The 13,245-nt window shown below is 35.5% G+C and overlaps 1 protein-coding gene across 1 annotated transcript; it reads right to left on the reverse strand.

The window, feature by feature from the left end:
• Window positions 1–3,202: 3,202 nt before the first annotated feature.
• Window positions 3,203–13,199, reverse strand: LOC141299826 (vascular cell adhesion protein 1-like). The gene is made up of 10 exons (XM_073830223.1): window positions 13,030–13,199; window positions 12,348–12,617; window positions 11,911–12,240; window positions 11,138–11,407; window positions 10,708–11,030; window positions 10,620–10,645; window positions 4,996–5,114; window positions 4,284–4,553; window positions 3,832–4,161; window positions 3,203–3,584 (listed from the first exon to the last, which is right to left on the reverse strand). The coding sequence occupies exons 1-10, from the start codon at window positions 13,091–13,093 to the stop codon at window positions 3,340–3,342; spliced, it is 2,247 nt and encodes a 748-aa protein (XP_073686324.1). The 5' UTR covers window positions 13,094–13,199; the 3' UTR covers window positions 3,203–3,339.
• Window positions 13,200–13,245: the final 46 nt, after the last annotated feature.

The raw sequence follows: 13,245 nt of genomic DNA on the forward strand, positions 1-13,245 counted from the left end.
CCCATTTGAAACCTTTATTTTTACTAAATACCTTCTAAATGTGGTATTACAGGGTGACAAACAAATCAAATTACCAGATTACTGATGTTATACAAAAGTGGTTCTTAACTAGTCTTTCTTCAGGATGTAGATTTAACACTTTATAACAATTTTTCTTATATAAAAGTTGGTTGTATGCACAAGCAAACATTGTTTTTTTAATGTTTTTTTTTTTCACTACCAGAACTAAAATTTGCATATAATTTACTCACCTCCTTGTCATCCAAGATGTTCATGTCTTTCTTTCTTCAGTCTTAAAGAAATTATGTTTTTTGAGGAAAACATTTCAAGAATTTTCTCCATATAGTAAACTATATGTGACCCTGGACCACAAAACCAGTCATAAGGTTAAATTTTACGAAACTGAGATGTATATATAATATGAAAGCTCAGTAAATAAGCTTTCTATTGATGTATGGTTTGTTAGGATAGGACAATATTTGGCCGAGATACATCTATTTGAATATCTGGAATCTGAGGGTGCAAAAAAATCAAAATCCTGAGAAAATCACCTTTAAAGTTGTCCAAATTAGGTTCTTAACAATGCATATTACTAATCAAAAATTACATTTTGATACATTTACAGTAGGAATTTTACAAAAAATCTTCATGGAACATGATCTTTACTTAATTTCCTAATGATTTTTGGCATAAAAGAAAAATCAGTAATTTTGACCCATACAATGTATTTTTGGCTATTGCTACAAACATACCCCAGCGACTTAAGACTGGATTTGTGGTCCAGGGTCACATATGAGTTTGAACTTCCAAAATGCAGTTTAAATGCAGGTTAAAAGAGCTTTTAACGATCCCAGATGAGGAACAAGGGTCTTATCTAGTCAAACTGTCACGAACCCTGAGGTCGCCGTATCATTCCTTTGATTCTCACTCTACACACTGTTACGTGTCACCCTGGACTACACTTCCCATGCTCCACCTCACTCATTATGCACACTGCTGTAGCCAATCACGAACAGTAAAAAAAAATATGCAGCCATTACGATCATTCAGTGCCAAGTATTGTATTGCGTTTACCACTCTACTAGTGTTAGCAACTGTACGGAGCCATTTCTAGTTTCCTGAGTCAGTTTAGTCTTGTTTCCTTGTCTAGTTATTTGACTCTGTTCGCTCCTCGTTTGGTCTAGCGGCTGTCTGTTTGGATTACCCATTTTCCGTTGATCAATGGATTAATCGTGTCTTGCCCTTCGTATACCTGTTTGCCTGTGTTTGATCCTGCTTGTTTGAACATGTTTATTAATAAGGCTTTGTGTATGGATCTTCCCGCTTCACGTCCCTATCTCTCCGTAACACAAACAATCTGTAATTTTTCTTAAATAAATTCATATTTATACACTTTTTGTTTGTTTTTTTTAACCACAAATGCTCATCTTCTCTAGCTCTGTGATGCTCATGTGCACTCCGGTTTAAGACAGTTAGGGTACTCTCATAAAAAATAAAGGTGATTTAAAAGGTTCTTTACAGCGATGCCATACAAGAACCATTTTTGATTCCACAAAGAACCATTCAGTCAAAGGTTCTTTAAAGAACCTTCACTTATTTACCTTTTTAAGGTAAGAACCTTCTTTTGCCACAGAGAACCTTACTGCAACAGAAATGTTGAAGTTAAAGGTTCTTTATGGAACCATTTAGACAAAAAAGGTTCTTCTATGGCATCATGAAGCACCTTTATTTTTAAGAGTGTATATCGAAAAACTCCCATCTCATCTTCTCTGTTAAATTTAAAATTGTGCTACATCGCTGTTTTACCATTTTTTGTAAAGGGTGTTTAATCTTCTTTGCAGTGATGTAGGATGATTTTGAAGTTGGAGAAGAAAATGAGATGGGAGTTTTATTTCATACACTAACTGTCTTGAATCGGAGCACACAGAGTACACATGCGCATTGCAGAGCTAGACAAAAGCAAGACAAGTTTTATGGTTAAAAAGTGTATAAATATTAATTTATTTAAGAAAATGACCACTAGATAAGACCCATATTCCTCAGCTGGGATGGTTTAGAGCACTTTGAACCTGCATTCAAGCCACATTTTGGAAGTTCAAGCTTGTGGGCACCATTGAAGTCCACTATATGGAGAAAATTCCTGCAATGTTTTCTACAAAAACATATTTTTTTTACGACTGAAGAAAGAAAGACATGAACATCTTGGATGACAAAGGGGTAAGTAAATTATCTGGAAATGTTTGTTCTGGAAGTGAACTAATCCTTTAAATTACCATAAACTGCAACAATCAACATGACAGGATGGAAGGAAACTGACAGTTTTTTTAAAAATGCGGTTTTCATACTTGCATCGTCATATAAACAAAATTAAATATTTGTAATGTAAAATTAATTAGTCACACAGCATTGCCATTTCAAATTAGAAAAAAGAAAAGAAAACTGCATGGTAACCAGTTACAGGAACTGTGGCATACATATATTTTAACCTAAGATCGTGAAATTACTTTAAAAACTTTGTGGAAAAAATAAACAAAATTTGTTAAAATTAATCACACACACACACACACACACACACACACACACACACACACACACACACACACACACACACACACACACACACACACACACACACACACACACACACACACAAAATCAAAATGAACATTAATTAACAGTAACAGTCAGATTTTAAACTTCATGCTAACATCTAAAGGCAGGAATTTATGTATAAATGTAAGTCATGTGTTGTTGTGGTTCCCCGATCATGCATCAAGATTACAATTTACACTGACTTCATATGCTTGACAGAGTTTTTTATGAATTCCACTGAACAAAAAAGAAAGAAAGAAAGAAAGAAAGAAAGAAAGAAAGAAAGAAAGAAAAGAAATAAAAGAAAGAAAGAAAGAAAGAAAGAAAAAATACAACACTGACTAATTCTTTCCTAAATGACAATCATCAATCCAACCAACAACTGGAAAAAAATAAGAACGGTCCAGAATGTGGGACGACTACCTGTAAAAGAAAAGCAGTGTTAATGTTGGTACAAAACACTCAGTGTTTTCACTGCTGAATCCCTGTCTACAGAATCCCAGAAATCAAACACAATGTACAACATAAGAAACACTCAATCCAACATCCAGAAATAAAAAAACGTTATCATAAAGCTACACATAAGTCATCAGATGTCACAAATGTGCACTCATTATTAATACACACATTCATTCATTTCACATCTAAATTAACATTCATGAAAACTTATGCAGAAACAAAATAATAATTATTTCACATTTAACATTTTGCAAAGATCAGACAGACAAATGATATGCAGATAACTTTTCATAACCCACCTGTTGATTTGACGATGAACACTTTGCTGTTGCTTCCCAGAGAGTTTTCGGCGGTGCACGTGTATTTTCCTGGACTGAGTGTGGAGGATGGGAGCTTTGAGGAGCTGCTCTTCTCTTTTAGTTGCTCTGAGTCCCATGTGTATGTAGGGGCTGGGTTTGCCTTCACTGTACAGTCTAGCGTAACTGTATCATCTTTAATGATGGTCTCTGTTGAATTGGAGTGCTTTGGTTTATCTGAGGAGGACAGAGATGCATTTCTCAGCACAACAGCAACATGTTGAGCAGCTGTTAATAACAGATACAGGTACTGAAAAAAATCAGTGTTAATGCATTTTATGATATGTAACATTTCATCAAATTATCTGTTAATGTGCATATCTCTGGGTGTGATGAAATATGACAGTTGCACGTCCTTCCCACTAAAGTCCTTTACAAAAAAATACATTTAATTAAAAAGCAAATATGGCAATAATAAACTTACAGTATACTTCAGCACTGAGAGGTTGTGATGTGACTGTAGGAGGAGGTTGAGATCCTTCTGCTCCCAGATCCAGCTCTGCTTCACATGTGTATTGAGCTCCATCATCAGCTCTTTCTGGACGGATCAGGAGTGTAGCCATTTCATTCACTGGAGTCTTGATGGTGTCAGTGAAAGTGGTTTGATCCAGCAGAGTTTGTCCTTTGTACCATTTGACAGTGAGATACTGAACAGGAGCCACATCATGAACGTCACATTGGAGCTCATACTGGTTTCCCTCCATCATTGGTCCTCTGTGTTTCACAATACTGATGGACACACTGTCTGGAGTCTCTGTGGAGGAAGATTCACACACACACACTCACACACTGCAGTGATGAACGTAGATGAATGTGCATTTATTAGATATTTCTGAGAATGAAAAGACAAAAAATATCAATAACAGAGAAACTCACTGTAAACGGTTACTGGGAGCTCTTCTACACACGGTTTATCATGGCTTTTGTCATAGTTTATGTAGCAGAATGGCTCTATTTCCCATTCTGTCAGATCTGACACACTCCATGTGATCACACTGGCACTGGTCTTGTCCACTCCTCCCTCACTGGCTTCCCATCCCATCCCAAAATGCTGGACAGTAGCGGTACAGTTAACTTCAACAGAACCACCGTACTCCACAACAACACTCTTCTGGCTGAACTGAACAGGACATTCAGCTTGTGTACCTGTTGAACACATTTAGGAACATTGATTTTATATACATAAAACTCTTAGTACTAAGCTCATGGCATATCAAAAATGCACCTTTTTACAAACATTTTGGCAAATTTTCTGTTAATACACAAAATCACAGTAGCCTTTTCACTGCACAAATTTTTCATCTAAATAAACTATAATCATTTTCATCTATAAAGCTTAATTCACAGTATCTGCCTTTATAATGCTATTACTATCAAATGTTTAATTTGTCTGTCATTTAATTTATTAAGAGGGATCGTTTAGAACTGTCAACTGAACAGAAATTAATTTAGCATAAATACTAGCCCTAAGATAGATAACAAATTTAAAATCATTAAATCTCCCGTAAAGTAATACCTGAAACATATTTAGACTCATTTAAGATATCATGTTTGCACTTCAGGCACTGAACAAATAAAACATACAAACCTGTGAGACTCCCAAGCTGTGAAACTGCAGAGAGATAAACAAATCCAAGGAAATGTTGAAGCATATTCAATAATCTCAGGGAAAAGCAATTGAACAGAAAATGTTGTAAATAGACCCAACTTTATGACAGTAACAGTCTGTTACAGTCTGTGACTGAATAGCTGTACCTTGAAGCACACATTATTAAAACAAATCAAGAAGAAAAAATAGAAAACCCCACCCTGGAAAAAGAGATTTCAGTTGACTGACTGATGAAGCAGAAGTGAAACTAAATTAAATATGAAAACCTGAATTCTTGTGATAAGACAAGATAACATCATACAAGAAGAATTAATGTTGAATGATGTGATATGTTTTATGTGCAATAAAAGTAATTAAGTATATAATAATATCTAGTGAACAGTTATAAAAAGGGGATTTTCTAGTGCTATCAGTGGTTAAATTTTATGCTAACTTATAAAGGCAGGTATTTATTTATATATAAATGTGATAGTTGTGGTGATTCTCCGATCATGCGTACCAAGCCATTGATTTACACTGACTTCACATGCATAACTGGGAAAATACTATCTATGGATTCCTAAAGGATTCAAATCATTTTGGAGGAGAAAAAAAACTGTATAAGTGTTTTTATTATATTTGACCAGTATCATTGTTCTGTTTGCATTTGTAAAAATGTTACAAACATAACCATCAGACACATTCAAGCAAGCAAAAAATCACAGATGGAAAAACAGAAATATATTAAAACAGGAATATAATAGTATTGTACAAACGCATTGTACATTGTACATTTGCCGGATCTACAATCAAAGGAAATCTGGAATTCTTTTGCGTGTTGTTTTGAAACAATATTATAGAGATGCAGATCCATACATTACAGGTGGCAAAATATACAGGACAATGAAGGAAAGCTCATCGACTGAACCTAACACTGGTGTTCCACCCTGTTATGCTCCATTCAACCCTGTTATGCTCTTTTCCACCCTGTTAGACAAGTCATTTTAAATAATAATTTGACAGCAACTTTAAATATTTGGCAAACTTTTGTCTTATTTTGTGATGTGAGGAGCATTAACAGCAAATATATGTTTTTCAACAAATTGCATAGACAGAGAGCGTGAAATGAGTTTACGACTATATGGATTACTGCAAGATTGAGATTTGGTAAAACAGCATGTTTCTGTGTAGAACACACCAGCTATCCACTATCCACAGATGCAAGGTGAGACGCCATGGATAAAAACAATGGATAAACTTGCAGTTTTGGCATATGATAAAACCGTTTTATGGAGATTTTGTCTAGAAAGTTTTTTCAGAAAGATTTTTCATCAGCTAAACAACTTGTATGTTTTTTTGTTTTGTTTTGCGTTTTTAAGATTTATTTTTGCTGTTTTGCCTTGATAGGACAGTGTAGAAAAAAACAGGAAGTGAAGTGGGAGAAAAAAAGAGAATGGAGAACTACTTCAGGGACTTTAATGTTAATGATGGTCTCTGTTGAATTGGAGTGCTTTGGTTTATCTGAGGAGAACAGAGATGCATTTCTCAGCACAACAGCAACATGTTGAGCGGCTGTTACACTCTTAAAGTGTAAAGGTGTGTTAAGAAACAACACAGCCTGTGTTGTTTCTTAACACACCTTTGTGTCTAGTTAAGGACAACACATTTTGTGTTAGTTTTAACTCAACTAGTGTGTTATTCCAGCTAACACAGGAAATGTGTTGTTTTTTTCTACACACTATTATGTTATAAATACACAATTTGTGTCAAGTATGTGTTATTTTTTAACACATTTTTGTATGCAATAAAGACACTGCAAACTAATGTATAGTTTAAACACAATTTATTAAACCTGCTACTAACAATTACATAACTCAAAAAGGTTAAAAAAAGAGAGGTAAACAATCACAATACAGTCATTTCAACATTTTAATTGTTCCTTGAGTGAAAAGTTGTTAATGGTTAATAAAGTTTGTACTTTAAATAAAAAAATGTGGTATTTGACAACCTCTTAAGTATTAATCGGTTTATTTACATATTTTTATCAGCATACAAGTGGTGGTGAGGGTCGTGAGATGAAGTCTCTCGTTAGTCTCTGTCATGTCAGTAACTGCCACAAGCGCTTCAGGAGTGTCTTCCAGTCAAAGCTGCAAGAGTAAAATAAAGACACTTTTGTTATTTATAGGCTACACATAGCGAATATTGTACAATAGCGATAGCTAAAAAGGCAGGAAAAGCTTAAAGGAACACTCCACTTTTTTGGAAATAGGCTCATTCTCCAACTCCCCTCGAGTTAATAAGTTGAGTTTTACCGTTTTGAAATCCATTCAGCCGTTCTCCTGTTCTGGCGATATCACTTTTAGCATAGCTTAGCATAGATCATTGAATCCTATTAGACCAATAGCATCGCATTCAAAAATGACCAACGAGTTTCAATATTTGTCCTATTTAAAACTTGACTCTTCTGTAGTTATATCGTATACTAAGACCGGTGGAAATGCAAAGCTGCGAGTTTCTAGGCTGATAAGATTCGGAACTACACTTTCATTCCGGCGTAATAGTCAAGGAAGTTTGCTGCCGTAATAAGGCTGAAGCAGGAGCAGTAATACCACGCAGCACATGTGCAAATGCTAAACTAGCTTGGAACTCATTTCTGATAATACTCCGCCTGCTTCGGCCATATTACGGCAGCAAACTTCCTTGACTGTTACGCCAGAATGGAAGTGTAGTTCCTAATCTTATCAGCCTAGAAAATCGCAGTTTTGCATTTCCACCTTAGTACACGATATAACTACAGAAGAGTAGTTTAGGGTTAGGTGTGGGGGAGGGGTTAGGATTAGGCAATCAGGTAGCGATTTCAACCAGAGGGGGTAATAATTTGGCAGGGGTCGAAAATGGGCACAACACCGGAGATGCAAAACATTCTTTCTGTTAAGAGTCGGACTTACTTCCGCGTTCAGGAAAAACGTCTATATGTGCCAAATGCCCCTCGACCGTCTCCAAACGATCGCAAAAGACATTTTAAAAATGTATAATTCCAACTGGACAACAGCACAGAAGCAGACAGAATGACAACGAAATAGAAGTCAAAGTGGAAATAAAAGAACGCAATGACTGCAGGGAGGTAGTGTGTGACCTTAAAAAGTGCAAAACGTCACTCTACACAGTTAGATTTATTTTACGGATCAGAATCCATCATCTTACACACCCAAAATTGGCGAATCTCACAGCCAATTCAGAAGCGCAATAGACAATTTCTCAAATTAAGTCATCAGTAAATATTATGACTACTACAGTAAAAGTTGTTTTGTATATGTTTTATGTAATCAATTGTGGAATCCAACCATTATTTGAGGCAGTATTTTTATTTTATGCAACTTAATGCATTTACTATTACTATTATTATTTACTATTAGGTCTGAAATATATATTGTATTTATACATTATATTGTACGTGTTAAACCCAACACACTACAAATATGATGATCTTACAGAACATGATGTGTTGCTGTGTCTTTCATAACTAAATAAATAATTTTGGAGTTTTTAGTCATGCTTTACCGGACATTAATATAAGACAATACTGCAAAAACTGTTTAGCTACTGTTAAGCTGTTATATTCCTGTCGTATATTTATTGTCTAACATTCCCAATTTTCTGATGCATGTCCTTAAATTAATTATATATGTTGGTATTAGTTCAGCTTTTATAATGCTAGAGAGCAAAGATTTTGCAAAAAATAAATGCAAGACAAAGTCTGTTTTTGATAATATACGTTATTTTGTGTTGTCATATTTTTAAATTGCATTAATAACAAAGGTTAGGGTACGTACAAAACATACAAAAATCCTTTTAATAACAAACGAGTTATGGTTTAATAATTAACAGAAGTAATATATATATTATCAGTGGCGGTTCTACACGGAGGCCAAGGGAGGCCCGTGCCCCTGTAGACATATCCTTGGCCACCCCTGTGGCCCCCCGTACTGACCAAATAAAAAAATTAATTAATTATGGTTTTACACACGAGCGCCAAAAGCGGAACTAATGCGACGCATCGTTCTACTTACATGGGTAAATTAGAGCGGCGCACACAAACACTGCAGCAACAATTAGAACTACTCTTGGATAGAGGAGCTACGATTTATTTCTCCTGTTGCAAGAGTCGAAGGTAAGCAAAACAATTTCATTTCGTGAGTGACTTGTTGTTCTTGCACATAACCGTGTTACTTTTGTTTTTCACACTGATAATTAAATCAAGTTTGTAAATGGCTTTGTAAAATCTTTGTTAACGTTAGTTAATAAAAATATACAGCTGTTCATTGTTAGTTCATGTTCAAGTGCCGGTTCAGTTCTGCTGAAATTCTACACCTCTGAGAACTCTCTCATTAAAACAAAGAAAGTGTAGACATGATGTAAATAAGAGATTAATTGTATTGTGTAAATGTGATTTTATTACCTTTTATTAACTTTGAGAGATTGCGATGAACTACAGTAATGTATGAGTGACAGCTTTCCAGTGATTGTAAGGGGAGCGCGCACTTTTAAGACTATAATTAATTCAGAATTTGAATTCATTTATTCACGGATTCACTCTCTGATAACGCAACATCGCCATTGCTATCGTGCAGCACATAGGCTTTACATCAGTTACACAAACTAAGAGAAGGTAAAGCAGGTGCTTACTCATCAAAATATGTCTAAACAGCCGCACTGCACGTGTCGACAAGCGCCCGTGAGTAAACATTTTTTTTCTTTCACCATGCAGCAAACGTAAAAAAAATTAAACCGTTTAACTTATAGTAAAAATCGGTTAAAATTCTTACTGTCGGTTAACAGTGAACGGTCAATATGAGCATCCCTAAAATGTTTGTATGATTTTAAAGTAAAATAAAGTTTATAATCTTTAAATATCACTTGTTGTCATTTTTTAATGTGCCCCTCTGGTTAAACACTGGCCCCTTCTTGGCCCCCCTAGTCAAATTTGTCTAGAACCGCCACTGTATATTATATAATACAAACATTCTTAAGAAATAAACGGAAAAGGAAAATTTAAAAATAAATGTTGTCATGATTCAGGTTGTGTATTTTAGCTTTGATGTACTTTTTTTTTTTTAAACAAAGCAGCTGATATTTGCCATAGCGACAGCATGAAGGTAGTGGATTGCCGAGTCGCTTTCACTCCAAAATGGCGGAAGCGTAGGGCTGCTACTGGGCGGCGCTGTTGCAATGGAACGTATATATATCTATGATGGAACGTTCTATTGACTTTCACTTCTTGTCAGTATAAGTTCTTTGTCTCAGTAGAATAACGGCTCATGAAGTGAGGCAAGCAGCAATGTGATTGGCTGATATTTAACACATATTGTGTTGGACACACTGTGTTGGATATTTTCTTTTTTTTTTCTTTTTCGTTTTTAACACACATTTAACACAAAGTAACATAAAATGTGTTAGAATAGACATAACACAAACAATGTGTTAAAAATTAACACATCCTTTTTGAGAGTGTAATAACAGATACAGGTACTGAAAAAAAATCAGTGTTAATGCATTTTATGATATGTAACATTTCATCAAATTATCTGTTAATGTGCATATCTCTGGGTGTGATGAAATATGACAGTTGCACATCCTTCCCACTAAGGTCCTTTAGAAAAAAAAAACATTTAATTAAAAAGCAAATATGGCAATAATAAACTTACAGTGTACTTCAGCACTGAGAGGTTGTGATGTGACTGTAGGAGGAGGTTGAGGTCCTTCTGCTCCCAGTTTCAGCTCTGCTTCACACCTGTACTGAGCTCCATTATCAGCTCTGTCTGGACGGATCAGGAGTGTGGCTGTTTCATTCACTGGAGTCTTGATGGTGTCAGTGAAAGTGGTTTGATCCAGCAGAGTTTGTCCTTTGTACCATTTGACAGTGAGATACTGAACAGGAGATACATCATGAACGTCACACTGGAGCTGATACTGGTTTCCCTCCATCATTGGTCCGCTGTGATTCACAATACTGATGGACACACTGTCTGGAGTCTCTGTGGAGGAAGATTCACACACACTCACACACTGCAGTGATGAATGTACTTTTATTAGATATTTCTGAGGATGAAAAAAAAAGAATATCAATAACAGGGAAACTCACTGTAAATAGTCACTGGGAGCTTTTCTTCACATGGTTTAGCTTGGCTTTTGTCATAGTTAATGTAGCAGAATGGCTCTATCTCCCATTCTATCAGATCTGACACACTCCATGTGATCACACTGGCACTGGTCTTGTCCACTCCTCCCTCACTGGCTTCCCATCCCATCCCATAATGCGGGACAGAAGCGGTACAGGTAACTGCAACAGAACCGCCGTACTCCACAACAACACTCTTTGGGTTGAGCTGAACAGGACATCCAGCTTGTGTACCTGTTGAACACATTGAGAAACCTTTTTTTTATATATATATATTTATATATAAAACTCCAAGTGCTAATCTCATAGCATATCAAAAATGCACCTTTTTAAAAACATTTTGGTATATTTTCTAACATGTTAATATAAAATATAAAATCACAAAGTATTCTTTTCACTGCACAAATTTTTCATCTATATAAACTATAATAATTTTCATCTAGGCTATATAAACTTCATTCACAGTGTCTGCCTTTCAAAATGCTATTACTATCAAACGTTTATTTGTCTGTCAATAATTAGTTCTTAACAGATTTATTAAAAATTTGTAATAAATACTGCACAACTGAAACCTTTTTTATCTGTGCTAATTCAATTCATAATATGTCATATTTGATCAAATGATCTCAGATAATATGCAAATATCTGTTTGATGAAATGTGACAGTTGCATAAAGGTCCTTTAGAAAAAAATTATAAATTTTATTTAAAAGGCAAATATGGCAATAATAAACTTACAGTATACTTCAGCACTGAGAGGTTGTGATGTGACTGTAGGAGGAGGTTGAGGTCCTTCTGCTCCCAGATCCAGCTCTGCTTCACATCTGTATTGAGCTCCATCATCAGCTCTGTCTGGACGGATCAGGATTGTGGCTGTTTCATTCACTGGAGTCTTGATGGTGTCAGTGAAAGTGGTTTGATCCAGCAGAGTTTGTCCTTTGTACCATTTGACAGTGAGATACTGAACAGGAGCCACATCTGTAACGTCACACTGGAGCTGATACTGGTTTCTCTCCATCATTGGTCCTCTGTGTTTCACAATACTGATGGACACACTGCCTGGAGTCTCTGTGGAGGAAGATTTAGACACTCAGGAATCTGCAGTGATGAACGTACATTTATTAGATATTTCTGAGAATGGAAAAACAAAGAATATCAATAACAGGGAAACTCACTGTAAATAGTCACTGGGAGCTTTTCTTCACATGGTTTAGCATGGCTTCTGTCATAGTTTATGTAGCAGAATGGCTCTATCTCCCATTCTGTCAGATCTGACACACTCCATGTGATCACACTGGCACTGGTCTTGTCCACTCCTCCCTCACTGGCTTCCCATCCCATCCCATAATGTGGAGCAATAGCGGTACAGTTAACTGCAACAGAACCACCGTACTCCACAACAACACTCTTCTGGCTGAACTGAACAGGACATTTAGCTTGTGTACCTGTTGAACACATTGAGAAACATTTATACATATATAAAACTCTTATTGCTAATCTCACATCATATCAAAAATGTACCTTTTTTTAAACATTTCAGCATATTTTCTATGTTAATACACAAAATCACAAAGTATCATTTACACTGCACAATTTTTTTGCACAAACACTTCATTCACAGTATCTGCCTTTCATATTGCTATTACTATATTACTAGGATGGCTAATCAATGGATCATTTAGAATTGTTAACTGAACAGAAATAAATGTAGCACAGATATTCGCCCTATAACAAAGTTAAAAATAATATAAAGCTTAAATAATTTAATCTCCAATAAAGTAATACCTGAAACATATTCAGACTCATTCCAGAACACATGCTTGCACTTCAGGCACTGAACAAATAAAACATACAAACCTGTGAGACTCACAAGCTGTGAAACTGCAGAGAGATAAACAAATCCAAAGAAATGTTGAAGCATATTGAATAAACTCAGTGGAAAGCAACTGAACAGAAAATGTAGCAAATAAGACCCAACTTTATGAGAGTAACTCTGACTGTACGGTCTGTGACTGAACAGCTGCACTTCGAGCACACGATAATGAAACAAACAAGGAAAAAAAAAAGAAACAA

Source organism: Garra rufa, chromosome 1 (genome assembly GCF_049309525.1).
Source record: "Garra rufa chromosome 1, GarRuf1.0, whole genome shotgun sequence".
In the NCBI taxonomy this organism is placed as follows: Eukaryota; Metazoa; Chordata; class Actinopteri; order Cypriniformes; family Cyprinidae; genus Garra; species Garra rufa.